At 50.4% G+C, this 25996-nt stretch overlaps 1 protein-coding gene across 8 annotated transcripts; it reads left to right on the top strand.

Moving 5' to 3' along the window:
• The first annotated feature begins 3168 nt into the window (after positions 1 to 3168).
• On the top strand, positions 3169 to 25996 carry APBB1 (amyloid beta precursor protein binding family B member 1). Of its 8 annotated transcripts, none has more exons than XM_028517097.2 (15): positions 3169 to 3290; positions 10437 to 11189; positions 16970 to 17145; positions 17241 to 17297; positions 17378 to 17463; positions 17565 to 17628; positions 18074 to 18223; positions 18613 to 18740; positions 18845 to 18850; positions 19125 to 19239; positions 19376 to 19460; positions 19659 to 19742; positions 24872 to 24987; positions 25137 to 25313; positions 25396 to 25996. In XM_028517097.2, exons 2-15 carry the CDS (start codon positions 10472 to 10474, stop codon positions 25561 to 25563), a joined length of 2130 nt encoding a protein of 709 aa, XP_028372898.1. In that variant the 5' UTR covers positions 3169 to 3290; positions 10437 to 10471; the 3' UTR covers positions 25564 to 25996. The 8 variants fall into 8 exon arrangements, with proteins under 8 accessions (XP_028372898.1, XP_028372895.1, XP_035886062.1 ...); XM_028517094.2 differs by lacking the exon at positions 3169 to 3290 and adding an exon at positions 3472 to 3733; XM_036030168.1 differs by lacking the exon at positions 3169 to 3290 and adding an exon at positions 3652 to 3733 and having other exon boundaries at positions 10458 to 11189.

Genomic DNA, 25996 nt, shown 5'->3' with positions numbered 1-25996 from the left:
TTCTTTTCCCCTGCTGGCTTCCCAAATTCAGGCATTCCCAGAGTTTAGTCCTCAGTCCTTTTATCTCCCTATATGTTCTTCCTGGGAATGCGCTATAGTAGTCCTGTTGAAGAATGGTGTTAAGGAAGTCCTTGCCAGACCCAGCATCTGACTTATGAATTCCACTCCATATAATATGTGGGAAGATTTTATTCCTTACAGATTTTCCAAATGATAACAACCACCCAAAAGAAATAGGGCTTATTATATCAACTATAAAACATTATAATATCCAAGCAATGCTCATATGTAATGGTAGAAAAGACTATTATTCCTCTATTAGGTGTCCTTGGTGCTAACAGAGACAAAAGCTGTATTCTCCCATATAATAGGTGACTTGGGTGCCAACTGCCTGGTGATGCATAAAGCCAGTGCTCCTGATAAGTGACTATGGATAGATTTGCTTCTTCTTTTTTTTAAAACTTCTTTTGTTTTTAAAGATTTGTTTATTTATTTATTTACTTATTTATTTATTTTAGAGAGGGAAGGGAGGGAGAAAGAGGGAGAGAGAGAAGCATCAATGTGCAGTTGCTGGGGGTCATGGCCCTTAACCCAGGCATGTACCCTGACTGGGAATCGAACCTGCGACACTGACAGATTTGCTTCTAATTCCATTTTTCATGATAGCTCCAAGGTAATAATTTTAATAGACTGCTGCCTGGGACCCACATTGATCAGAAACACACCCAGCATCTGAGGTGGTTCATAGGCTATTGTTTGCTCCTAGGCCACTGAGAGCATTAGATGGGGAAAGAGATACAGCAATGAAAATATGGATGAAAGGCACAGGTTGAATCCCCATTGATCAGAAGGCTCCACACACAGACCAAGGAGGAGATCAAGGACTCAGGAAGACTGTGTGTGGGGGGGTCAAACTGCACGGTGTGTGAACAGCACATTTTCCTCTTTGCATCTTAGCTAATTAGATGCATCTCCCCATCTTCACCATCCTGCCTGTGTGCCTCTGGTTACCTGAAGAAATTTCCCTGGATACTGCAGCCCTCTTGCCCAATGGAACTGGAAAGACGAGTATTCTAGTGGGCTGTTTGTAAACTGATATTTCTGGATTTTTTTTTATCTTCATTGGGGACATGCTTATTGATTTTAGAGAGGGGAAGGGAGGGAGAAAAAAAGGGAGAGAAACATCAATGTAAGAGAGAAACATTGATTGGTTGCCCTTCATACACATCCCAACTGGGGGACTGAACCCACAACTGAGGCATTGTGCCCTGGCCAGAAATAGAACCCATGACCTTTTGGTTTGTGGAACGATGCCCAACCAGCTGAGCCACACTGGCCAGGGCTGGATTTTTTTTTTTTTAATTGCTCAAGCAGAAATCTGGAAGTCATCCTGTCCTTCATACTTCCATAGCTAATCAATCCATTGATCACTAATATCTGTGAATTCTACCTCTTGTTTATTAAACCCATGCAATTTTTTCCACCCCTACTCCTACAACTATAGTCACCTCCCACCTAGACTATATCAATTGCTTCCTAACTGGTCCCCACACTGCCAATTTTGCTCCCTTCCTATCTATTATCCACTTAGAAGTGATCTTCTAACATGTGAGGATGAACATGCTACTTCCCTGTCCCAAATCCTTTGATGTTTTTCCATTGCCCTTAACATAAAGTCCAAAATCCTTAGTATATCATACAACATCTTCCTTGATTTAGCACCTACTGCCTTTCCAGCTCATCTTATGCTATTCTCCACTATCACCCCCATTAGCCTCCTTGTGTTTCTCCTTTGACTTAGAATAATTTTCTATTGTCTTGTATGACCTCTACGTCCATCACCCCATTCCCCTCACATAACTGCCACTTCCTTAAGAAAAGCCTTCCCAAACCTTTCCAGGTCAAATTTAGTTCACTCACATAGCATCATATATATCTCCTTCAACATACTCATCACATTCTAATCGCATATTTAATGTCACTTCCCCATTATTCTAGCTTCAAAAGGGTAAGGACTAAATTTTCTCTCTTTATGTGTTCCCAGCACCAAGGACAGTGCTCACATATTAATAATTATTTGTTGAAAGAGAATAAGAGAAATAAGAATGAATGAGGACACCTTTCTTCTTCTGGGTAACTCTTACTCATTTTTCAAGGACCAAGGTCAGAGGTTATACCCTCCAGCTTGTGTTAGTCAAATCTGATTCATCTTTGGATCTCTAGGACCTAGCTTGGGACCTGGTACATAATTCATATATCATAGATATTTGTCAAATCATAATAAATTCTTGGCCAGGAGTTGATAATTGTTGAAACTTAATGATGGGCATATTAGGGTTTATTACACTGTTCTATCTGCTTTTATATATATTTGAAATTTTCCATAATAAAAAGTTAAAATATTTATATGTTTACCTCAAGTCAAATGAAAGGGTAGTCAGAGATGATCTTGAGGCTTCTGGCTTAGGCAAAACAGTAGACGGTGGTGCCATTCACTGGGATGGATGAAGTGGAGCTACATCCGGTCGAGAGTGCGCATGTGCATTGGGTATCTTGGGGAGGGTTTTCACTCCAGTGAAAGTTCTTGGAAGGCCAATAACGGGGATGAAAGAATGAACTGCAATGTGAACATCTTTAGTTTTAATTACCTTGAGGGCATCCCCAGTCAGTTGTGCAATAGTTAGGAGCTACAATAAATTAAAATCTCTTCCTTAAAGCAATGGGCCACGAGGTTTCTGGATGGTCACATTCCCCCTCTTGATCTGTGATGGCCTCTGGACATTGATCTCACTGACCACTACCCAGGGAGTCTGCGGTAAATATTGTACCCCACCACTACTTCTTTCACACTTTTCATCCACATTCTCCCCTTCCTCTTTACTTTTTTTTTTTTTTTAAATTTCTACCGGGGAGCGATTTATTGACATCTGTGAGGCCTTGGTGTCACAGCTTTACATTCAGCAGCAGGGGTAGGGTGTCAAGAAACATCTAGTTCCAGTCTGATTTCACCACCTTGTGACTGCAGGCAAGTTGCTTTACCTTTCTGAATCTCAGCATTTGCCCCTAAAAAATTAGGATGACCAGGGTGGCGATTTCACAGGACTGACGCGAGGATTCACGTACGCAAGGGCTTTAAAAACACTGAGCCTGGCACAGTGTAAGCGGTCAATAAGTAGGAGCTATTATTATCGCCAGCGCTGAGTCCTCTTCGGCTGTCCACCAGGACGGCGGGAGTGCCGCCTGTCGCAAGGGCGGAGCAGGCTGCCTCTTCATAGCCTCCCTCCAACCCGGTGGGTGCGTGGCTGGCGGGGGTGCAGGACAGGGCCCTCGGCCACGCCGGAATGAGTCCCTGGCCCCGGGGTGGAGGGCGGCGCCGGGGTGGGTAAGGGTCGGAGCAGCAGAGGCGGGAGCTGCGCTTCGAAACTCCGGAACCGCGCGCGGGGAGAGAGGCTGGAGAGTGGATTGGGCCTTGGGCTCACTGGAGCCGGAGGGTCGCGTTGGGTGGGGCCTCCCGGACGCCCTGGCCCGGACCGCCCAGAGGAGCTGGCGTTCGCGCGCCCGGCGCAAGATGGCGCCCCCCTCCCCTGTCTGAGCGCGCTCCCGCGGATCCGCGCGCGGCCCGCGGCCCGCGCACTCCTGGGCGGGGGATGTTGTGATGGAGAAGGTGCCGCGGAGCCGCAGCCCCGCAGCCTGAGCCACCTCCGCCACCTGGGCCTGGGGCCTCCCCTCGCAGGTAGGAGCTGCCCCGGCCCGGGCCCAGCCCCGGCAGCCAGATTTCAACCCCCAGCGGCCCGCGGACCCTGCAACCCCTTTTCCTCTGCGGCCAGGATCCCCCGGCCAGGCCCCATCCCCGCGGGTGGTCCTTTCACCGTGCACATTCCCACCATCTCCTATACTCCCCTTGTAGACTCCACCTAGGTCCTCAAGTCGTCCCTCCCTGACCTTTACCTCCTGCCTCTCCGGGATGAATAGGGGGCGATATGGGGGACGGGAAGCCAGCAGCTATGGGGGGGATGGCGAATGGGGGGAGGGGAGGTCAAGGGCTGGGAAGGGGACATAGGGTGAGGTAGGCAGAGGCTGCAGGTTTTCCTGCAGGTCCTAGGCCTGGAATTTGTCAAGCCGCATTCTGTCGCCCTTAGCGACTGAGAAGTGTGCCCTGGGGCCGACTGTGTCCCCAGCTCAGCCAGGAGGCCTAGCACTCACAGAAGCACTCATTAGGATCCGTTTTCCCACCGCCAGTTGAGAGGTTTTGCCCACTACGTCTTGAATCTGCCTGTTTGTATTTTTGCACTCCCAGACCCTCTGGCATAGTTCAGCTCTCTCCACTCTTCAAAGCCCAAATCTTGTCTACACTGGCTATGTTCATTTCCTCACTTCCCATTCATTCTTAAAAGGGCTTGGTTGGGTCCTCTGTCTCTCACACCCATGCTTAAGCCAAGGTCATCGGAGGCTGCCATGTGGCCAACTCCAATGGACACTTTCCTGTTCTCCTCCTTTACCTTTTCACAGTGTTTAGTGGCGTGTGTCAACTCTCCTTGAAGCATTTTCCTAGTTTCTCTTCGGGCATTGTCTGTTCCTTCTTAATCTCATTTGCTAGCTCTTTCTTCTTCCTTTAGATGTTGGTGAGGCTCTTAGTTCTGTCCTTCACTCTCCTGTCATTCTGCACTTTCTCCTTGGGTATTCTCCCAAGGCTTCACAAACACATGCTGATGACCCCCACATTTATATACCCCTTTCCTGAACTGCAGATTCAATATCTAACTGCCCTCACAATATCCCCTTGGAAGTCTGACAGAAATTCCAAACCTACAGATGCACCCTGATTATCTTCCCTACATCCCCCCTCTACCCTTCTTCCAAGTCTGTTGTTTGTTTAACTCTCAGAAATGTCTACTTCTTAATTAGTTACCCAGGCCAGAATCCTGGGCAACATTCTAGATTAACCTCTACTCCCTCACCCTCCACATCTGATGTCCCCAGGCTCTGTCACATACACTACCTAAATATTTTTCAAATCCATTCATTTCCCTCCATCTCCACTGCTACCGAACTTAATCTAGGCTGCAACCTTTTTTTTCATTGACTGCTCTGATAGCATACCTCCCTTTAACTACTCTCAACACAGTGTGATACTTTTCAAAAACGTATCTATCTGATCATTTATTCATTCAACAAATGTTCTTTGAGTACTTAATATATACCAGGCACTGTGTTAGGAACTGAAGACATAATTATGAGCAGAATAGACTGGGTCCTTGTCCCATGGAGTTGACAATTTGGTGGTAGAGGGATTTGATAAGAATAAAATTGCAGATGTAATAAATCCCATTAAGAAAAGGTGAGTGGTGTCTCGGGAACACACAAGAGCACAAGCTAAATTGGTCTTGTGGGTAGGGAGAGTGGGTCAAGGAAGGCTTCTCTGAAAACATGACATTTGAAATGAGATGTAAAGGCTGAGTAAGAGTTAGGCTGAGGGTAGGGAAAGGAGATTCTAAGCATAAGGGAAAGTCACATGTAAACACCTTGTGGAAGGAGAAAACATGATGTTTTTGAGGAATCAAAGAAGGCCAGTGAGGCTGGAGAGCAGAGTGCCAAGGCTGGAGAGGAAGGCAGGGACCAGATTGAGCAGGACAATTGAGACCATGTTACAAATTTTGGTCTTAAAGTCTTTGTTCTTGATGCAGATTATTGATGGTAGTGGATATGGAGAGTAGATCAAATCTAGAAATGTTTTCAGAGATAAAATTGTCTGTATTTGGGGATGGATTGAATATGGGGAGTAAGGGAGATGGAATTGTCAAGAATGGTACCCTTACTTCTGGTTTGTACAATAGGATGTTTGATCATATCGTTCCACAAGCCAGGATCCTGAAAGAGGACCCGTTAGAGGTAGGCAAAGGAAACATGAATGGATACGTTAGTTTGAGATCCCTTTGAGACATCCAAGTGGAGATGGTGGATAGAAAGAAATGTACATGTCTGGAGCTCAGATGAGGGGTCTGATGGAGGTATAAATTTGGAAGTCATTCGTGTACAGGTGGTAACTAAAGCTGTGGGCATGAATGAATACCTACATCAAATAGCAGGTGAGAAAGACAAAAGGGCACAAGAACAAGCCATGAGAAATTCCAGCTGGTAGAGGGAGATGAGCCAGGAAACAAGTCTAAGAAGCCACCAGACAAAAACTAGAGTGTAGGAAGAAAACCAAGAGGTGTAGCATGTGGAAGCCATGGATGAAAGCTGGATAAGAAATTCATAGTATCAAATGTGCAGGGAGTCCAACCCAGATGAGAACTGTGAGTGTCTATTGGATTAATGACATAGGGATCATGCTGACCTGGGTTAGAACTGCTACAGATGTGTATTGGAAATGGAGGCAGGATTGGAAAGGGTTGTTGAGAAGTGAGTGTGAGGTGAGGAAATGGTGGGTGGGGGAGGGGGATGTGTGGAAGGGAAAGAGCAGCAAGTGGCCCTGGAGGAGGGGTGTTGGGACAAAAAAAAGATGGTTTTTAAGTTGGAAGATAGTGGATTCCATTGAGGAGAGGTTGATTATATAGAAAAGGAAATGCATAAACAATGGTATAAAATTCTTGGAAAGGCATGAACGGAGGGACCCAAGTGGTAGGTGAAGCAGTTGGTGTTAGGAAAGAGAGAAAAGGATAGGTCCTGAAGTCAGCAAGTTTGCACATTTGAGGACATTCTCGACTGATGGCCTCCATTTTCCCTGTGGATTAGGAGTGGGTGGTTATCCTCTGAGAGGGTGGGGAATGTAGGGGGTGGTCAAAGGAGAGTTCTGTTATGTCTTGGCTAAAAAGGCCCTTCCTAGGAAGGTCTTTGCTGATGTCTAGGCTAGAGTAAGCTTCAGGATCCTATGGCACTCTGTTTCTCCCCCACCATAATAGTCAATCATTTATTCAACAAATAGGGAGTGTTTCAGGTGCCACTCTAGACACTGGCGTGACAATGAATTGTATGAGTTGTTCAATGACTATTTCATCACTAAACTGAGTTCCACTGGGGAGAAACCATTTCTTTACGATTCATCACTCTTCCCCATGCCATGCACAGTGCCTGGCTTATAGTAAGCTGCCAGGTTAGGAGACCCTTGACCTTGAGCAGGATTTCCCCCTCCACTGTGGTCTGATATCAGCTTTTTCAGGCTTAGTGGCCACTCTTAGTTTCTGCCCTGAATTCCCTGCTCAGCTCCCTGCCTTGAGCCAGAATCCATTTGGCTCTTTCCCTCCTTTGAGGGGCTCCAGGTACGGATAGCCCCAGTGAGAGGGAAGAGGTAGGATTGTGTGCCTTCTGAAGATACTGGCCAGCTGGTCACCCTTTGATCTCAAAGGCAGTGTGGTCACCATTACCTCAGAACTTACCCATTGCTCCCCCAAGACTTTCTGCCCTGGTGACCAGAGATGAACAGGGCTGCCCTGAAGCCAGCCTGGCTCTTCACTGTCCCAGCCTCACAGTATGCGTGTCCTTCCAGAACGTACTTCCAAGTGCTAAGGAGGTGGGTTCCAGCCTGACCTCTGCAAGGCCTGGCTCCATACACCACTGCTTCAGGGAAGGGCTTGTCATGAGCTTGACAGAGTCCTGGGTCTTCTGCTTCCTGAAACTCATGAAGGTGCCGCTCTTGAACAGCATAAGAGCAAGATTGTCCACTAAAGCCAACATCCTCACTCTTTTTCCCCCTAGATCTCAGCCCACACCTGTCTGTTACCCCAGGCCCATCTTACTTTCTTCTCAGGGACCCTTTATCATTCTCCAGCACCCTCTCTGCACCCCATTGCCCATCTACAGCCCATGAGGCTACACAAGCCTGTCTTAGTGTCTCTTCCCAGTGAGTTTTGAGCATCCTTGTTCCTCTCACCCCCTCTGTCCCATGCATTCCCCCTTCCGTCCACACTGAGGGCCTGCTCTGTGGCAGGTGCATAAAGCACTCCCATTGTTGGTGGGAATGTGAAGTTCTGATAGGATGTAGTCCTGGGTGTCATGAGACACAAAGGAGGGAATGGTCACTTGAAATCAAGGAGAAAGGACTGAACAGGAAAGACTTATTGCTTAGCAGCTGTGACCACTGAGCCAAGTTTTGAAACATGAAGCAGAGGTTCTCATGAAGGGAGATAGAATTCTAAACATAGGCAAACATAGAGCCAGGGCTGTGAGAGTGTGACATGTTCTAGAATCCACCATACTCCATGTGGCTGGAGTGTCAGGTGTGAAGGAGTCAGGGAGAAGGACGAGGTCCAAGAGGTCACCAGTTTTGGCTCATGAGGCCATTGGTGTCCTGCTAATGAGCGCAGATATTATCTTAAAGGCAGCAGTGAGCCATCCAATTTTTCGAACCAGGGAATTACACAGTCTGGTTTCCATTTTTGGAAGACTACTGTGATTTTGGGTAGAGGCAGAGCTGTTTATTTTTCTCACTTGTGCTAGTGACCATGATTTTTCTCATTGCCCAGGTGGGGCCATGCTGAGCAGACCAGCAGTTACATGTGAGGCAGACAGAAGCCTTTTTCCTTTAGTTCACAGATGTGTGCATAGCATTGTGCTGGAGTCTGAGGAGCTAGAAGGGAGAGAAAGGTGAGCTATGGCTCCTGCTGCAGGACCACCACACCTGAGAGGCGGCAGAGCCTTGCTTTGCAGCCTAAAACACCTCACTGGAACCTGTGCTCGGAGCTCAGCACTACTATGAGGCAGCAGAGAGAACTGGGGCAGAGGGTCAGGGAGTGAAACAACTTCCTAGTGTGAACGGGGAGACCGAGAGCTCTCAGATGAGAAATTCAGGATAAATAACTGTACAGTGGGAGTCAGAGAGAAAGGTGGGTGTTTCGGGGGGCAGTCAGTGAGGGAGAGTTGTGTTGGGGGAGGGGTCAAGTAGTAAGAGAGAATCTGAGTGATAGTATCAGGAAAGGGGAGGGTAACACGGTAGGGGCTGAGAGAGAATTGGGAAGGGGTCGATCAGGGAGCGTGACCTGTGATGTGGGGGGCCAGTGAGAGTCCAGTGAGCAAGCACTTTATAGTGGGGGTCATGGAAGGAGAACAGCCCAATAGTGGAAGGTCAGGGAGGATGGAATGGGGGCTTGAGTGTGGGGTCACTCAGCGATGGGGCTGGAAGGACAGGTAGGTGGACAAGGTGATTCGAGAAGGGCTTGTGAGGAGGGAGGAGGGGGTTCGAGGGGACAGGATGGGTGGACCGTCAACTGTGGAGGAAGAGGTCCCCTCAACTGAAGGGCAGGTGGAGTTTGGTTGGGGCACCCTGGACACTGGCTGAGACACAGTAACATGATCAAAGTATGTTTTCTGAAACTGGCAGAGGAGGTGGCAGAGGTGATGCTGAAACGGGGCCTGGAGGAGATGGGAGGACATGTTCCCATGTTGATTCAGCAACTAATTATTGAGGTCCTTTTCTGTGCCAGGACTGTGTTAAGCTCTAGGAATACTGCACTGAAAAAAAAAGACAAAATCCTCACCGCATGGAATGGAAATTATTGTCATGAGGAGACAATAATTTTTAAAAAGCAATAATAATAGTAGTAGTAATAATAATAGGTTTTCAGATGGTACTCAGTGCTAGAAAATATTTGGGGATTGCTGAGGGGGGCATAGTGCCCTGTACTTTTAAAAGGGTATTTAGGAAGGTCTCAATGAGAAGGTGACATTTGGGCAAAGGCCTGAAGGATTGGAGGGTCTAGGTCAAAGGCTCCTGCTGTGACCCAGGCTGGGGTTAATTTAGTGGCTGGAATAGTGACTGGTGCCCGAGGTGAGATGCTTTGTAGAAACAATCATCAAAGCATAGCTTCAGCTGGCCAAAGGAGCCATGGACTGGAGCCAGCCAAGGCCCTTCCTTTGTGACCTGCCTTCCCAGGGCCCTGTCCTGAGGGGTGGGTCTGCAGCTCTTTCCTGTCCTCACAGTCCCTAGTCGGGGGTGGGTGTGTGGGGCTGGTTGAGCCCAGCCAGAGGAGCTCAGTGGTGGGACTATGGATAGCGGTGTGGCAGGAGGAAGGGGGCAGTCATTGTCCAGTGTCTGGAACACATGAGCCAGGCCCACGTCAGCCGTGTCCCTGGCACAGTAAGCTCTAGTCGGATGAGCTGGGGGTGGGGATGCATAGAGAGCCATTGTGTGAAGGCTCTGTTGTTGGGACTGAGGGAAAAGCAGGGGTTGGTTATGCTCTCCTAGGAAGCTCTGGGCTAGGGATTTGGGGATGAGGTGGACTGTGGATCTGGGCCTGGCCTGAGATAGGGATAGTGGTGATGGGGGACAGGAGTTAAGCTCAGTCATGCTTATGTGAAAATAGCTCGCAGGACATGGAGCGGTGTGTGCTGGCCTACTGAGTGTAAGGGAGATGGGGAGGTGCGGGTGCAGCCCTGGGGCAGAGGCAGGAGTGCTGCTATCCTGACCTGGGGGCTAAACATGGTCTTCCCTTTCTCCCCAGCCCCTACCCCCTGCCCTGCAGCATCTTCCAAGGCCATGTCTGTTCCATCTTCACTGAGCCAGTCGGCCATTAATGCTAACAGCCACGGAGGCCCTGCCCTGAGCTTACCCCTACCCCTGCACGCTGCCCACAACCAGCTGCTCAACGCCAAGCTGCAGGCCACGGCCGTGGGACCCAAAGACTTGCGCAGCGCCATGGGGGAGGGTGGTGGGCCTGAGCCAGGCCCTGCCAATGCCAAGTGGCTAAAGGAGGGCCAGAACCAGCTCCGGCGGGCTGCCACGGCCCACCGTGACCAGAACCGAAATGTGACCTTGACCCTGGCAGAGGAGGCCAGTCAGGAGCCTGAGATGGCACCCTTGGGCCCCAAAGGCCTGATGCACCTGTACTCTGAGCTGGAGCTTTCTGCCCACAATGCAGCCAACCGAGGGCTTCGAGGACCCGGCTTGATCATCAGCACCCAAGATCAGGGACCAGATGAGGGAGAGGAGAAGGCAGCAGGGGAGGCCGAAGAAGATGATGAGGAAGAGGACGAGGAGGAAGAGGAGGACTTATCTTCTCCCCCAGGGCTGCCTGAGCCTCTGGAGAGTGTGGAGGTGCCTCCTGGACCCCAGGCTCTTGCAGATGGCCCTCGGGAGCACAGCAAGAGTGCCAGCCTCCTGTTTGGCATGCGGAACAGTGCAGCCAGTGACGAGGACTCAAGCTGGGCTACCTTATCCCAGGGCAGCCCCTCCTATGGCTCCCCGGAGGACACAGGTACCTTGTGGAGGTTGACATGGGGAATGTGGGAGGGTGAGAGGGCAGAGGGCAGGCTTCTCCATTCAGAGGCCAGGGCCAGTCTGGGCGGGAGCCACAGAGCACGTGTCCTCAGCAGGCTATGCCCAGGGTTCCCTGGAGGAAACCATTTCTGCCTTCAGAGAGTACTCGAAAAAGTTGATCATTCCATCATCATGCATACCCTGATGGACAGCGGGGTAGGTCTGTTTATGGGGCATTTACTAGGTACTGGCTCGTGCTCGGAACTATCGTAATTAATCTTCACAGTGCTGTGAAGTAGATACCATTATTATGCCCATATTATGGATGGCAAAAAAGAGGCCTGGAGAGATTTCCCAAAATCACAGAGAGTCTTAGATCAGAGTGGAACTGAGATCCAAACCAGGTCTGTGTCCAGACCTGAGCTATGGGCCCGTGTTAGCCTGCTATTGCACACAGCAGGACGAACGAACCAAGACACCTTGGGCCAGATTTTAACAGGCCAGGTCTAGAGGGAGCAGCAGCACCTCCCCACAGAGGCCTATTTGGAAAGATGGGGGAGTGTTGTGTGCAACATGTTAGGCATTACAAGGATCCTGTTTTGAATCCTTTGTATCAGGAATAGGATATTGATACAAAAGTTAGGAAAAAAGGAACAATAAACACATGCTTCTTTGTGAGGTCCAGGGCAGAAGAATAAATATTCAGACTCCAAGGATTGATCATTAAATATGTCCCTTTTAAATAAGTTGAGCCTCCACATTTGCTAATATTTCGTAGAGGTGTGGACAGGGTCGAGAGCACAGGGGAGAGACAATGGGCTGTGGCCACAAGCTGGGCGTTTGGTTGATGCGGATGTAAAGAAAGATTAGGAGATTAGGAAAGACTCCCCGACACCAGGTGGCAAGCACCATAGCCAGACCCCAAACTGTGGAGCCTTTGCAGGAAACATGTGGTTCAGATGAGCTGAGGGCAGCATACTGTCCCCTTTCAACACTCTTTTTGCAGACACTTTTTTTTATTTTTTAAAGATTTTATATATTTATTTTTAGAGAGGGGGAAGGGAGGGAGAAAGAGGGAGACAGAATCAATGTGTGGTTGCCTCTCACATGGCCCCTACTGGGGACCTGGCCTGCAACCCAGGCATGTGCCCTGACTGGGAATCGAACCTACGATGCTTTGGTTCGAAGTCCACGCTCAATCCACTGAGCTACGCCAGCCAGGGATGTAGATACTTTTAAACATATACAGAAGTAGAGAGAATAATGAACCTTATTTATCTATTACCCAGTTTCAATGATTAGCAACACCTGCCTAATCTTGACACACCTGTACCCCCACCTACTCTGGGACCCTAGCCTAGGTCATTTTAAAGCAAATATCCTTATTCATAAATGTTTGCCCAAACATTTCTAAGAGGTAAAACTCTTTAAATTAATTTTTTTTTTAATTTTAAAGAAGGGGAAGGGAGGGAGGAGAAAGAGAGGGAGAGAAACATCGAGGCGATCCGTTGTCTTCCTCATGTGCCCTGACTGGGGACAGAACCCGCAACCCAGGCATGTACTCCAACTGGGAATTGAACCGGTGACATTTCAGTCTGTGAGGTGATGCCCAACCAACAGCCACACTGGTATGGTCAAGATAAAACTCTTAAAAAATTCATAATACCATTATCATGTCTATAATAATTTAACAGTAAGTCCTTAATATCATCATATGTTCAGGCAGCGTTTACATTTTCCCAGTTGTCTAATAAATGTCCTTCCCTACCCTTTAAAAAGGTTTTATTGTTTGAATCAATATGCAAATAGGTCCTGACCTTTTGCTGGTTGATATGACTCTTAAAGTTTCTTTTGATCTCTATGTTATCCCTCCATCTCTGTTTTTATTTTTGCTTGTAGTTGTTTTTTATTTGAAGCCACTGTGGTTTTTGCCCTGGTTTTCCATGGTCAGATTTGCACATTCTCCCCCTGTAGTGGTGTTGAACGTGTTCCCCTTCCCCTGAATTTCCTGTAAATTGGTAGTGAGTTCGAGAGCCTTGATCAGATTCAGATTTGAGAGTTTTGCATTTTGTTTTTTCAAGATCACATTATAGGTGATACTGAGTCCTTCCATCAAAGGCCAAGTCTGATTGTCTCTCTTTTTGTGATGCTAGTCGCCTTCGGTGGTCATTGCCTGGACCCCTTTAAAGGGAACAGCTGCTCTTCCAGTCCAGTTTGTTACTTACAGGGCTAGACTTGGGAAAATGTAGTCTCAATGGAGCCAGTTGGTGTAACTTTTCAAGGGAAACTGAAAACTAGATATGCGTGTGAACTGTCCCAATTTCTAAATGTTAATCAATTCCGTTTTTTAAAAGCACCTTGTAAGCCATACACAATCGATCTGAGGATTTCACCAGTCTGCAGGTTGCTGGTCTGCAACCTCTGCCTGAGGGGTGTGAGTCAGAGACCAAATAATGGAGGACCTGGTTGTTCAGGGGCTCCTGGGATGGCTGCTGTGGTGCCACACCTGTGAACCTTCTGGGAGCAGGAGGGTAGAACTGCTGGAGACCTGAGAAGGGTACGGCAGGCGTGGGCAGTGACCTTGGAGGCTGTGGAAATTGAGGGTAGTGGTGTGGGGCCGGCCTAAGGAAGGGCTCACTCTTTTGTGGTTCTGTTACCATAATCATGAAGACAACACAATAGGTCTCGACTCTGTAGGAATGGGCTAGAATTGGGCAAAAATTATTATTTTTTAAAATATATTTTTAAATATTTTATTTATTTACTTTTAGAGAGAGGAAAAGGGAGAGAGAAAGAGAGGAAGAGAAACATTATTTGGTTGCCTCTTCCATGCCCCTAAATGGGGACCTGGCCTATAACCCAGGCATGTGCCCTGACTGGGAATCAAACTGGAGACCCTTTGATTCGCAGGTTGGCACTCAATCCACTGAGCCACACCAGCCAAGGCCAAAAATTATTTCATTCTTCCCACTTTAAGATCTCCACAAAATTGTTGACTGAATGCGTAAGTGCATGAATGAATGAATGAATGAATGAACGAACTTGACTACCTGTATGGGGTCCATACTCTGTGCCAGGTCTTGTCCTAAGGGCTGGAAACGCATACTACAGGGGACAGGTGTTACTGCCCTCATGGCACTCCTAGTCTAGTGGGGAGTCAGAAGTACACAGGCAGTTAGAACCAGCATGATGCACTCAGGGGTGGGGGAGGTGCAGGTGGGGCACCTGACTCTGCCTGTGTTTGTGCTTGGCGGCAGTCAGGTGGGTTAGTTTAGAGAAGTGACCTTTACACTGATGCCTGAAAGGGGAGTTGGTAATAGCCAGCGGGGAGGGAAGCTGGGCTTGGAGAGGATGACGGGCATGCCCCAAGCAGGGAGAGAGAGAAGGGGTGTGAGGATGGTCAGAAATAGGCTGAGAGGCAGGTTAGAGGCACCCAAACTCTGCAGGGGGATTTGGACTCCATCCTGAAGGCACGGAGATGACAAGAGTATTAAACTGGAGAGTGACTACATTAGTTGAGCATTTCAGAACAATCATCTGGACTGTGATGTGCAGCCCAGATTGGAGGAGACTAGACTAGAGGGAGACCACTGTGAAGCTGTCACAATGATCCAGGTAGGAAATATTAGTAGTCTGGGTTATGGTAGTGGCTTGGAGGTAGGTAGTGCTTGGAGGAGATGTGCCAAGCTCCAGAAGGGCCTCCCAGATGGTCAGGGCAGGAGAGTGGCCCCTCCAGGCCAGATCGGAAGGAAGAAGCTCTTTAAAGCAGGAGGGTACGGGCTGATAGGGATGGCAGATGGATTGGTGTGTGTGACTCAGGCAGAAGATGGTGAACTGGTCCTCAGATTTGAGAGGTGTATGACCTTCATAAAGAAGAGTGTGGCTGTGGAGGGCACAGCTGCCCTAGGTGCTGATGTTTCAGAAGGTTTGGCAGTTGAGCCCAGAAGGCAATGGAAGGTATCTGGGGAAGAGCAGGCATTTCAGTTCCTTAGGGCCTGAGGTAAGGGGAGGGTGGGTGAGAAGAGGTAGTTATGGCTGTCTAGAAGGCTGGATAGGCAGGAACTGCCCCTCCTGGTTTTGAGGTGAGGCGCCTGCCCAAATAACTCACCTCAGGTGTGCAGCCACCTTGATGTAACCACGCCCACTCCCAGCCCCTCTGTGCCTGGTTGCTCAGCAGCCTGGGTCTGGGGACTGCTTGTCCCTCAGTGCTGCCGCTTGGACCAGTCAGGATTCCTGGTTTCCCTGGTAACGCGAAGCACGTCAGCAGTCTGGGCGCTCCCAGCCGGCCCTAGTGCTGCGGTTGCCGAGGAGACGCTGCAGCCTAGCTGGTCCCCGGCAGGTGAGGGGGTTGGTACTGGGAAGCCCCAAGCCCAGCCCCAAGCTTGCTGGGGTCCAGAACCTCAAGGCCCAATCTCAGACTCAGACTGTTGGGCAAGTTCTGCAGAGGGGAGGCAGCCCTGAGAGCCTTGAAGCCACACCCTGATTGTGCTGAGAGCTCCAGGCTTGCAGGGCCCCAGGTGGCTGGGCTATTTCCCAAGGGGCTGAGCCTCCCTGTGTCCCTAAGACAGGGCTTGATTGTGGCACTGATGTGACCACTGTGGGGTACGGTGGCATGGAGATTTGGGATTGGGGGAGGGGAGCCAGGATTAGAAAGAAGAGATGTGAGTAGGAAGGGCTGGGGTCTCAGGAGCACCCTCCCTCCTCACCCCAAGGAGGTATCCTCCCATGGTGGTCCTGGCCCCTCCCTAGTGAGCTCCAGGCGGAGGAGGATCTTGCCTGGCAGGCGCTCTGCCCTGGTGAGAAGGGGGTGGGATGAGCTTTTCTCTGCAGCCCAGCACCAGGCTGTGAGCCCAGCTGGCTGGGCTGGAGGGGCTGTGAGGAGGGAGGGTGGAGGCAGGAGGGGCTGGGAACAAGCGCCATGTTCTCCCAGGACTTTTTCCTGGCCATCATCCTGCAGGACAGCAGCCCAGGTGAGGGATGGCTCGGGGTTGGGCATGATGGGGGTTGGGGCTGGCAGGGAGGGCAGAGGCAGAAGAGGCAGGAGCCGGACTGTAGGGCTGGAGTGGTGTCGGCTGGAGGAGGAGGGATGTATGTCACAGGTGCTCCATGTGCACAAAACGTTGGCTTGCATCTTAAGGGTCAGGGTGTGAGTGTCTGTGGTATCTGCACACACTGGCAGAGGTTGCTGTATGTCGTGTGTCTGTGTGTGCACTCACTATATGGTACCTGCACATGTGTTAGAGGTCATTGTGTGTGTGGCCAGCATTGGTATATATAGCTGTGTGTGCACACACCTCTGTGAATGGTGTCTGCATTAGTGTATGGCTGGAGTTGATGTGTGTGTGTCTGCCCATTTTCTGTGTGCACATACCATTGTGTTTGTGGTGGGTGCAAAGGTGTGTGGTAGGGTTTGTGTGTCTATGTACATGTGTGTGCAGAAGCTGGTAATGGTGTGCACCTGAGATACAGATATGTGTGAAATAAGGTCATTTGGGGTCATCTAACCTCCCTCCCTTCTCTCTGCCTTCCTCCTTCCCTGCGTGTGGCCACATCAGCCAGGAGCAGGGCCCAGGAGGAGGCCTGAGCCATGTTCCCTGCTGGTGGCTGCCTGTGTGGTGACTCCAGACTGTGGGCTCCAGGAGGAATCAGGAAGCATTTTGTACTGGAGCCCTTCCTCCACCCCTCCTCCACCATGGGGTCTTAGGGAGGGGACTGGGCATAAACCCCCGCTGTCTGCTTTTTGGGTGGGCAGACTCTCACCAAGCCTCCACCTTGCAGATTCCTTCTGGAACCCTAACGCCTTCGAGACGGATTCCGACTTGCCGGCTGGATGGATGAGAGTTCAGGACACCTCAGGGACTTACTACTGGCACATCCCGACAGGGACCACCCAGTGGGAGCCCCCTGGCAGGGCCTCCCCCTCCCAGGGGAGCAGCCCCCGAGAGGAGTCCCAGGTAAGGCTCACAGGCCTGTTGCATTTTCACTGGGGTGCAGGGGTGGTGTTGCTGGAACAAGGTGAGCTGCTCACCCCCCTCTTCCCCCCTCCTAGCTCACCTGGACAGGCTTTGCCCACAGAGAAGGCTATGAGGATGGAGAATTTTGGAAGGTGAGTGGGGGTACCTGTTTCACAATGGGAGGGCTGCAGAAGGGGCATGATTTTGGCCCTGACTCCTCTCTCTTCCCAAGGATGAACCGAGTGAGGAAGCACCAATGGATTTGGGATTGAAAGACCCTGAGGAGGGGACACTTCCCTTCCCGGCTCAGAGCCTCAGGTGAGGGGGAAGGCTTAGTGCAGTGGACTGGCAGTGGGATGAGTCTATTTGGAAGGGGCCTTGACAGAGCTCCTGTACCAAGTGTTACCATATGCCTCCAGCCCAGAGCCATTGCCCCAAGAGGAGGAGAAGCTGTCCCAAAGGAATGCCAACCCAGGGACCAAGGTTTGTGCAAGACCATCACCCATGCCTCAGGCTGGGGCCCCTCTGTGTGCAGGAGAGCCCCTTGTGTCATGTCCTGGGGGCCATCTCTGGTCTCTTTATAGCTCCCCCGGTCCTCAGTTAGGAGCTCTTACAGTCTCAGCACAGACCCCGGTGTCTGAGCTGCAGGCCCTTCAGTTTTTAATGCAACCAGTGGCCTGACAGGGGGCCCTTCCAAGCTTGGCTCAGATGCTTCCTTGTACTAGCAGGGGTCTCCTCTGAGACCATCACCCCTCCTGCCAACTGTACGCTGTTTGGGGTGCTTCTCAGTCTTAGCTTAGAACACCCACTCACCACGTTCTGAGTCAGACTCCTCTGGTCTCAGCAAAGCCCCCTGTGTCCTGTTTTGACACTCCTCCAGTTGCAACTCAGACCCTCTACCTCCCACCCCCTCTTCTGTGTCTGGTAGTGTTTTGCTGTGCGCTCCCTTGGCTGGGTGGAGATGACCGAGGAGGAGCTGGCCCCTGGACGCAGCAGTGTGGCTGTCAACAACTGCATCCGTCAGCTCTGCTACCACAAAAACAATCTGCACGACCCCATGTCTGGGGGCTGGGGGGAGGTGAGGGCCCCAGCTGGTGGGGTGCAGTGCGGGGTGTGGTGCGGTGGAGAAGTGAAGGAAAGAAAGTGTGAGAGATGAGAGAGCTGAGCTGCCCAGGCAGGGGCTGAGGGAGGGAGGTATTGACCTACCCCAAGTGACAGTCCTGTGGGATGGATATGTGACCCCTGGGTGGGACCTTGGGAGATGGTTATCTCACGAGAATGGGGAGGATAAAAGGAGGAAGTGATGACAGGTATGATCTCTATTCAAGTGCAGCCTGCAGGGTGGGTGATCTGACACCCAAGCAAGGGTCCCAGACATGTGACTGATCTCCTCTGAGCTGGAGGTGGCAGAGCTCAGCCACCTTCTCAGCTGGGGCACCAATGCGTGCCTGCTTCCTGGGCCTGCAGGGAAAGGATCTGCTGCTGCAGCTGGAGGATGAGACACTAAAGCTGGTGGAGCCACAGAGTCAGGCCCTGCTGCACGCCCAGCCCATCGTCAGCATTCGCGTGTGGGGCGTCGGGCGGGACAGTGGAAGGTGGGCGCAGAGCCTGGGGCCCTAGGGTGGGGGCTCATCCAGCAGCCAGAGTGGGCCCTCCTCCCTGACTCTCTTCTTTGCCTCTCTTGTGCTGCCGGACCCAGAGAGAGGTACTGTGCCTGTTTACCTCCTCCTTCCTCCCACACCTGGACCCAATGCCTCAGAGCACCCTGGTTCCTCTGTTCTTCCCTGCCCCTTCCTGCCCGCTGTGCTCGCCCATTCTCCCCCACCTCGACATGCTTGCCTGTCTATCCTCCAGCCAGAGGCAGTACCCACAGGACACCCTCTGAGGGCAGAAGCCCTGGAGCAGGGTGTGGGTGTGGTGGGAACGAGGCTCAGCACTGGATGGCACTGGGAGACACTGAGGTGCCCCTCCATCAACAGGGACTTTGCCTACGTAGCTCGTGATAAGCTGACCCAGATGCTCAAGTGCCACGTGTTTCGCTGTGAGGCACCTGCCAAGAACATCGCCACCAGCCTGCATGAGATCTGCTCTAAGGCACGACCCCGTCTGCTCCCTGGATTTGCTCTACAAGGGTGGGGGTGGGGTCACTGAGTGGTGGTGGGGGGCTCCAGGCCAAGGAAGCCCTAACAGACCCTCCTTCATTTCTTTCTTCCTCTCCTCCCTTCATCAGATCATGGCTGAACGGCGCAATGCCCGCTGTTTGGTAAATGGACTCTCCCTGGACCACTCTAAACTTGTAGACGTCCCTTTCCAAGGTCAGTGTCACAACCCCTCCACGTCCAGCTCAGCTTTGTTGGCAAAGGTGGAGTGACCTAAAAAGAGACGAGTGGAAGGACTTTGGTTAAAGGGAGGAAGGGGGAAAGGGTGGAGGTAGGGCCTTGGCTGGAATGTCTAACTCATACCCTGGTGGTGGGGACTGGGGGTGAGCAAGATTGACCTCTTCTTCCCCACAGTGGAATTCCCAGCGCCTAAGAATGAGTTGGTGCAAAAGTTCCAAGTCTATTATCTGGGGAATGTTCCTGTTGCTAAACCTGTTGGTATGTATGTTCTCCTTCACTCAGGCACCACCACCTTGATCCCGAAGCTCTGCTCCCACCCTCTGCCTCCCAGTGCCTCTTTTACCAGACTTTCCTCATGCTTGATGTCACCCTGTCCTTCAAAATGCATCCCACCTCCCGTACCTCTGTCCCAGCTGCACTCTGTGTCCTGCGTATCATGGCAATTGACATACCTTTACGGAGTGTGAACAAGTGAACCAGTGAACCAGGCACATAGGGAGACCCATTCCTGATTCCTGCAGCAAAGCTTTGATTACATTGGGAGGCAGGTCTTAGATGATCAGAGACACCAGGCAGCAGCTGGGAGTGGGATTTGGTATTACAGCACCAAGTACGGACTGTGAGCATTTACAGAAGAAGCGGTGAGCATAATTGTCACATGCTTTATTGCTTGTAAAGTGCTTCTTTATGTATTATGTCATTTAATTCTTGAAGACCCTACGAGGTTGTGATTATAATTCCCATTTTATAGATATGAAAACTGAAGGTAGAGACTATCTGATTTATATTTCCAGTGCATTCACAGCACCTGTTATTTATTTGTTTATTCACTTAGCAAATACCTACGAAGCCTACCATGTGCCAGGTCTTGGGAGAACAGTGGCCATATTCCTGCTTTCATGAAGGTTACAGTAGAAAAGAACAGGAACTAGTCAAATCGCACAAATAAATGTATAATTATACATTAAGTTATTCATTGGAAGAAAATAGCAGGGTGCTATGAAACTATGTAACAGAGAAACCTCATTTAGTCCAGGGAGTCAGAAACGAGTTACTTGAGAAAAGTGACATTTGAACTGAGATCAAAAATGAAGAGGAACTAATGTGGTAATGTGGGAGGGAGGAGTCAGGTAGGAGAAGATTGTTCCAGTCATAACGAAGAGCATGTGGGGTGACCCAGAGCAGACGATGCTTTGGCACTTCAGAGGCACTGAGAGGGGGAGAGCAGTGCCAGCTGCGGCTGGGAGCTGAGCAGTGGTCAGACCGCGTGGAATCTTCAGGCCATGTTAATGGTTTGTTCTTCATCCCAAGAGCAGCAAGGAGCTCTGGAAGAGTTTTTAGGAGAGCTCTCGGCATAATCAGATTTGAATTTTGTAAAGCTTACTTTGGCTATACTGTACCAAGGAGAATGTTTGGTAGGTGGAAGTGGATGTAGAGAACCCAGGAGGATCTTGCAGTAGTGGTGGCCACTACTAGTAGTAGTACAGAGAGATTCTTGGACTCTGATAGAAATGAAAGGGTGTGTTGATTCAAGAGATATTTAGACAGGTGACCAAAAAAGAGAGAGAGAGAGACAGAGACCCATTTAGACAATTGTAATCAATAAGCCTTGGTGATTGATGACTGTGGGGTGAGGGACAGAGGCATTAAGGGTGACTCCTGGCGTTTTGGCTTTTGAACTGAGTGGAGAGCAGTGCCATTCTGTAAAGGTAGACTGGAAGCAGCCAGTTTTGGGTTGTCAATTGTGAGTTCAATTTTAAACATGCAGAGTTTGAGCCCTGGCTGGTGTGGCTCAGTTGGCTGAAGCATTGTCCCTTAAACCAAAAGGTCATGGTTCAATTCCTGGTCAGGGCACATGCCTAGGTTACAGGTTCAGTCCCCATACAGGAGGCAACTGATCAATGTGTGCACTCTACCCCACCCCTGCCCCAGCCCTTCTTCTGTCTCTGGAATGAATGAATGGATGGATGGATGGATGAATGAATAAATAAGTAAATAAAACATGCAGAATCTGAGGTAGCTTGGGGAAGCTGAGTGGCAAATTCAAGTAGGCAGCTGGATTCAGAGGAGAAGTCTGGGTCAGAGATACAACTGTGGGCATCATTGGGTTATAGAGGTAATCAAGGCTATGAGTGTGGAGGAAACTGACCCTGGAAAGTGGGTAGCCTGCTGTGAAAAGGGAAATGAGCCTAGGCCTAGCCTTGAGGCTCTCCAACATTTAATGGATGGTGGAAGGGGGTGAAACTGCCAAGGATAGTGAGAGCAGAAGGAAAGTTCAGAAGAAAAAAGACTGTTTCAAGAAGTGGTTGGGTGCCATGTCAAAAGGCACTTAGGAAGACCTCAACAATGTTTGGTGAATGGTTAAACAAGCAAATGAGACTTGCCTTAGGTGACATAGTCAGGGGATGGTAGTCCTAGGACTCCAACCCTGGCCATCTTTAGTTCTTTCCTTTTCCCCTGAAACCATGCTGACTCTAATGACCAGCATCTTAACATGTACTGAGTGAACCCTTCTTAGAAAGGGTAGGGATTGAGCTGGAGTGCAAAGGAAGGCTGAATTTGCAGAGGAGTGGCTATTTCAGTTGGATCCAATGGGACTGCTACAGACGGGCAGCTGGAGGTGAGAGAAGTATGCGGAGGGAGCAGGAAGGAGCCTTGGCTGACCCCTACACCTTCGCTCTCATTTCCTTCTCCTTCCCACCTTCAGCTTTGAAACCCTTGTTGCCTCTTCCAGCTATTACCCCTACTCCCAGATTCATCTGCCACCTTATATAGGTTCTCACTACATTTAATCATCTGTCTGCAACCCCTCTGTTGCCCGTCAGCCCAGTGGGTCTGCTGTGATGAAGCCAGTTCTTCCACACTTGTAGGCTCTAAGCTCACTTCTTGCTTTATATTGTGCTCTCCCTTTTCTTCTTTTTTAAATTTATCAATTTGAGAGAGAGAGAGAGAGAGAGAGAGAGAGAGAGAGAGAGAAACATTGATTTGCTGTTCCACTGATGTATACACTTACTGGTTAATTCTTATATGTGCCCCGGCAAGAGATGGAACCTGCAACCTTGGTGTAGTGAGAGGGTGCTCTAAGAAACTGAGCTACCCCACCAGGGCTGTCTGCTCCCTTTTTAACCTCCAGGGGTTTAACACTGGCTCCTGCTAAAGCTGCAATATTCATTTACTCAACAAACAACTACTGACTGCCTGGTTTGTGCCAGCCAGTATTCTAGGTTCTTGGTATATGTTAATGAACAAAACCAACAAAGATTCTTGCCTTCAGGTAGCTGACACACTAGCCAGGAGAGACAGATTATAAAATAAGTTGTGTGGTATCCTGGAAGGCAATAACCGATAGAAAGAAAAAAATGAACAGAAGGATAAGGAGGGTAGGGAGTGTGGGGCTCGGAGTTAGGGAGCAGGTTTCAGTCCTGAGTTGTTGCCAGCTCAGGCTTTTTCCAGGTCCTGTTCTTCCACTTCTTCCCACCGCCTCCTGGCTGATCCCACACTGTGAGGCCAGGCCCCACCCTCACAGCTCCATCTGCTTCTTAAGCAGTTTGACTTTGATGTCTCATCCACAGCTCATGATCTTTGAGACTTTCTATCTATCGACTGTCCTCAATGTCATAACCATCACAGCTCTCTGCAGTCTGACCTGGCCCACCACTCCTACTTGCATTGATACCCTTCTGTGGACTCCCAGGTTACTTGGTTCTGCCAGTTCAGGTGCATAGGCACAAGTTGCCTTGAGGGTGACTTGGTCACGTGTCTGGAAGCCCTTTGGTAGATAAACCCCGTGCTAGGATTGGCAACACAGAGATGAACGAAACTTGGTTTTTGTCCTGGAGATGGCCAGTTGAATTACAAGATGTTTTGCTAAGAGTTGACCCAGAACATCCTCTCTCTGTCTTGCGGTGGGAAGGCTTCCCAGGTAGGGCCTGGGTGAGCCCTGGAGGATTTGAATTGGGAGTTTCTCAGACAGTCGAGGGGGTAAGGTAAGGTGCACTCCAGACAGACGCTTATCCCTCAGTGACAGTCTGTGTCCCTCGAGGGCATCCTCTTCTCTCAGTTTGTATTCCCCACCTGCCTTGCAGGGTATTTGCCAAGATGAGATGTTAATAAATGCTCCATAAGTCATTTGAAGCTCCAGGAGCAGTAAAGTATGAGGCTTGACAGCTCAGATGAGGCCAGTTTTTAGAGGACTTGCATGCTTGGGAGTTTGGCCTTGATCCAGCCAGAGGTAAGATGAGCAAGGCCAATGTGGGGGAGGACTTTCGAGGATATTTGTCCTCTGGCCAAAAGGAGTCCACGTGGTCTGCTTCTAGTCAGAGCCTGCAAGCACTGCCAGGGGCAAGAGGGCCCAGGAGGGGACCACTGAGGTGTGGGCTTTTGTGCTGGTGTTCACTCTTAGCTCTTCGCTGGAAGGGCAAAGATACCGAGGTCACCCAGTCAGTCCTGGGTGGTGCAGGACCTGGAACCCGTGCCTCCGCCATGCCGTGTGCTGCTCCCTGGGTTCTCCGCTGAGCGCAAATGGAAGTGGAGGAAACCATTGTGTTTCAAGGGAAAGTTAATCAATCTAAAAGCCAGGTCCTTGGTTTCCTTGGTCTTTGAGCACATTATAGGAATTATCTATAATTTCTATATAGATAAGTTAGATTTATCTGTACAGAAACTAAGGTGGCAACTAAGATTTTGACAGCTTTTCTAGTTCTGGAAACTAGGAATGTGGAGAAGAGGCGGGGAAAGGCTGGCTAGGAGCCCAGGCTCTGGAAGCAGACTGCCTGCGATCAGATCCCCATTCCTCCGTGTACCTAAGGTTTATTACCTGATTTCTATAAGCATCCTTATCTATAAAACTATGATAAGAGAATCTACGGTGAGATTGTTGTAAGGCACTTAATGATTTAACACACTGTGACCCAAGAGTAAACATTTCCTCAAATGGGTATCTTAAAAAAAGCAAAGGTTGGATCGCAGGCAAGGACTGGCCTGAGGAGTTGGTTTGGGAGTTGTTATGTGAAGCACAAGGTCTAAAAGTGGACGAGTGAAATGTGGGGAGGTCAGAGCTTTGTTGTGGGGGAGGAGCGAAGGGTCAATTTGTTTAGGCCACTGGAAGAAGAGGCAGAATTGGTGAAGAAAACCAAGGTTAGGATGCAAGATGGAAGAAACCAGAAAAGTGGCAAATCTCTGAAGCCAAAGAGAAAAGTACCAAGGAAGGGAAACCTGTGTAGCACAGGAGATTGGGGGGAGCGGGGGAGGGGAGGGCTGTGGGTGGATGAAGTAGGAATGGAGCAAAGGCCCTGGGTTTGACTGGGCAGAGCTGGAAAGTCTGGGGTAGATTAGGGGTGTCCACTCCCCACTTCCAGTGGTGCCATGTTTGTGTCCATATCTTCTAGGGGTAGACATAATAAACGGGGCCCTGGAGTCTGTCCTGTCCTCCAGTAGCCGTGAACAGTGGACGCCAAGTCACGTCAGTGTGGCCCCTGCCACCCTCACCATCTTGCATCAGCAGGTAAAGACCTGGTGTGACAGAAGAAGGCATGGCAGTGTTTTGCCATGAAGGGGAGACTGGGGGGTGAGGGCAAGAGTCACCAATAAGATGGATGTGCCCAACAGAACAGAGTCTGGCTGTTCCTTACCAACTGGGTTTCCTCCCTCCAGACAGAGGCGGTGCTGGGAGAGTGTCGGGTACGTTTCCTCTCCTTCTTAGCGGTGGGCAGAGATGTCCACACGTTTGCATTCATCATGGCTGCTGGCCCAGCCTCCTTCTGCTGCCACATGTTCTGGTGCGAGCCTAATGCTGCCAGCCTCTCAGAAGCTGTGCAGGCTGCATGCATGGTAAGTGGGTGGGGTGGTGGGGTGGTGACACTGACCCCAGGTGGGCAGGCTGGAGAATGACTGCCCCCCCATCTCTCTACAGCTCCGCTACCAGAAGTGTCTGGATGCCCGCTCCCAGGCCTCCACATCCTGCCTCCCTGCACCCCCTGCTGAGTCCGTTGCCCGCCGTGTAGGGTGGACTGTCCGTAGGGGTGTTCAGTCGCTGTGGGGCTCCCTCAAGCCCAAACGCCTGGGGGCCCATACCCCCTGAAGCCCTCAGTTCTCTCTCCACCTGCTTGCACTGGGCCCCAGGGAACTCAAGGCTATAGGGCAGGGAGGGGCCCTAGAGGCTATTCTTAGGCCTCAGCCCCGCTCCCCTCCCAAACTGCCCCTCCTCAGTAGCTGGGTTCCCTGCCTAGGGGCTGGAGAGGAAGACCTCTAATCCCTTGGAGGAAATGACAGTACTGGCTTGATGACAGGAGCAACAGAAAGCAAGGCCAGTCCCTGGCCCCGTCTCCCCCCGCCCGCCCCCCCACCCCCCCCATTTCAGGTGGAGCAGAAGGAATTCTTCGAAGCCAGGCCCCATCTTTGTGGGGTCCAGCAGGGACAGGAGGGGACCAGCCCAGACGTGGATCCCCTCCCCCCTGCCCCATGGCACCTCTGCTGTACTGATATCACTAATAAAGTCTGTCTGCCCTGCTGAA

The sequence above is a fragment of the Phyllostomus discolor genome, chromosome 6, assembly GCF_004126475.2.
Source record: "Phyllostomus discolor isolate MPI-MPIP mPhyDis1 chromosome 6, mPhyDis1.pri.v3, whole genome shotgun sequence".
Taxonomy (NCBI): domain Eukaryota; kingdom Metazoa; phylum Chordata; class Mammalia; order Chiroptera; family Phyllostomidae; genus Phyllostomus; species Phyllostomus discolor.
The sequence above is the reverse complement of the archived record's forward strand: the minus strand, read 5'-3'. Positions and strand labels throughout refer to the sequence as shown.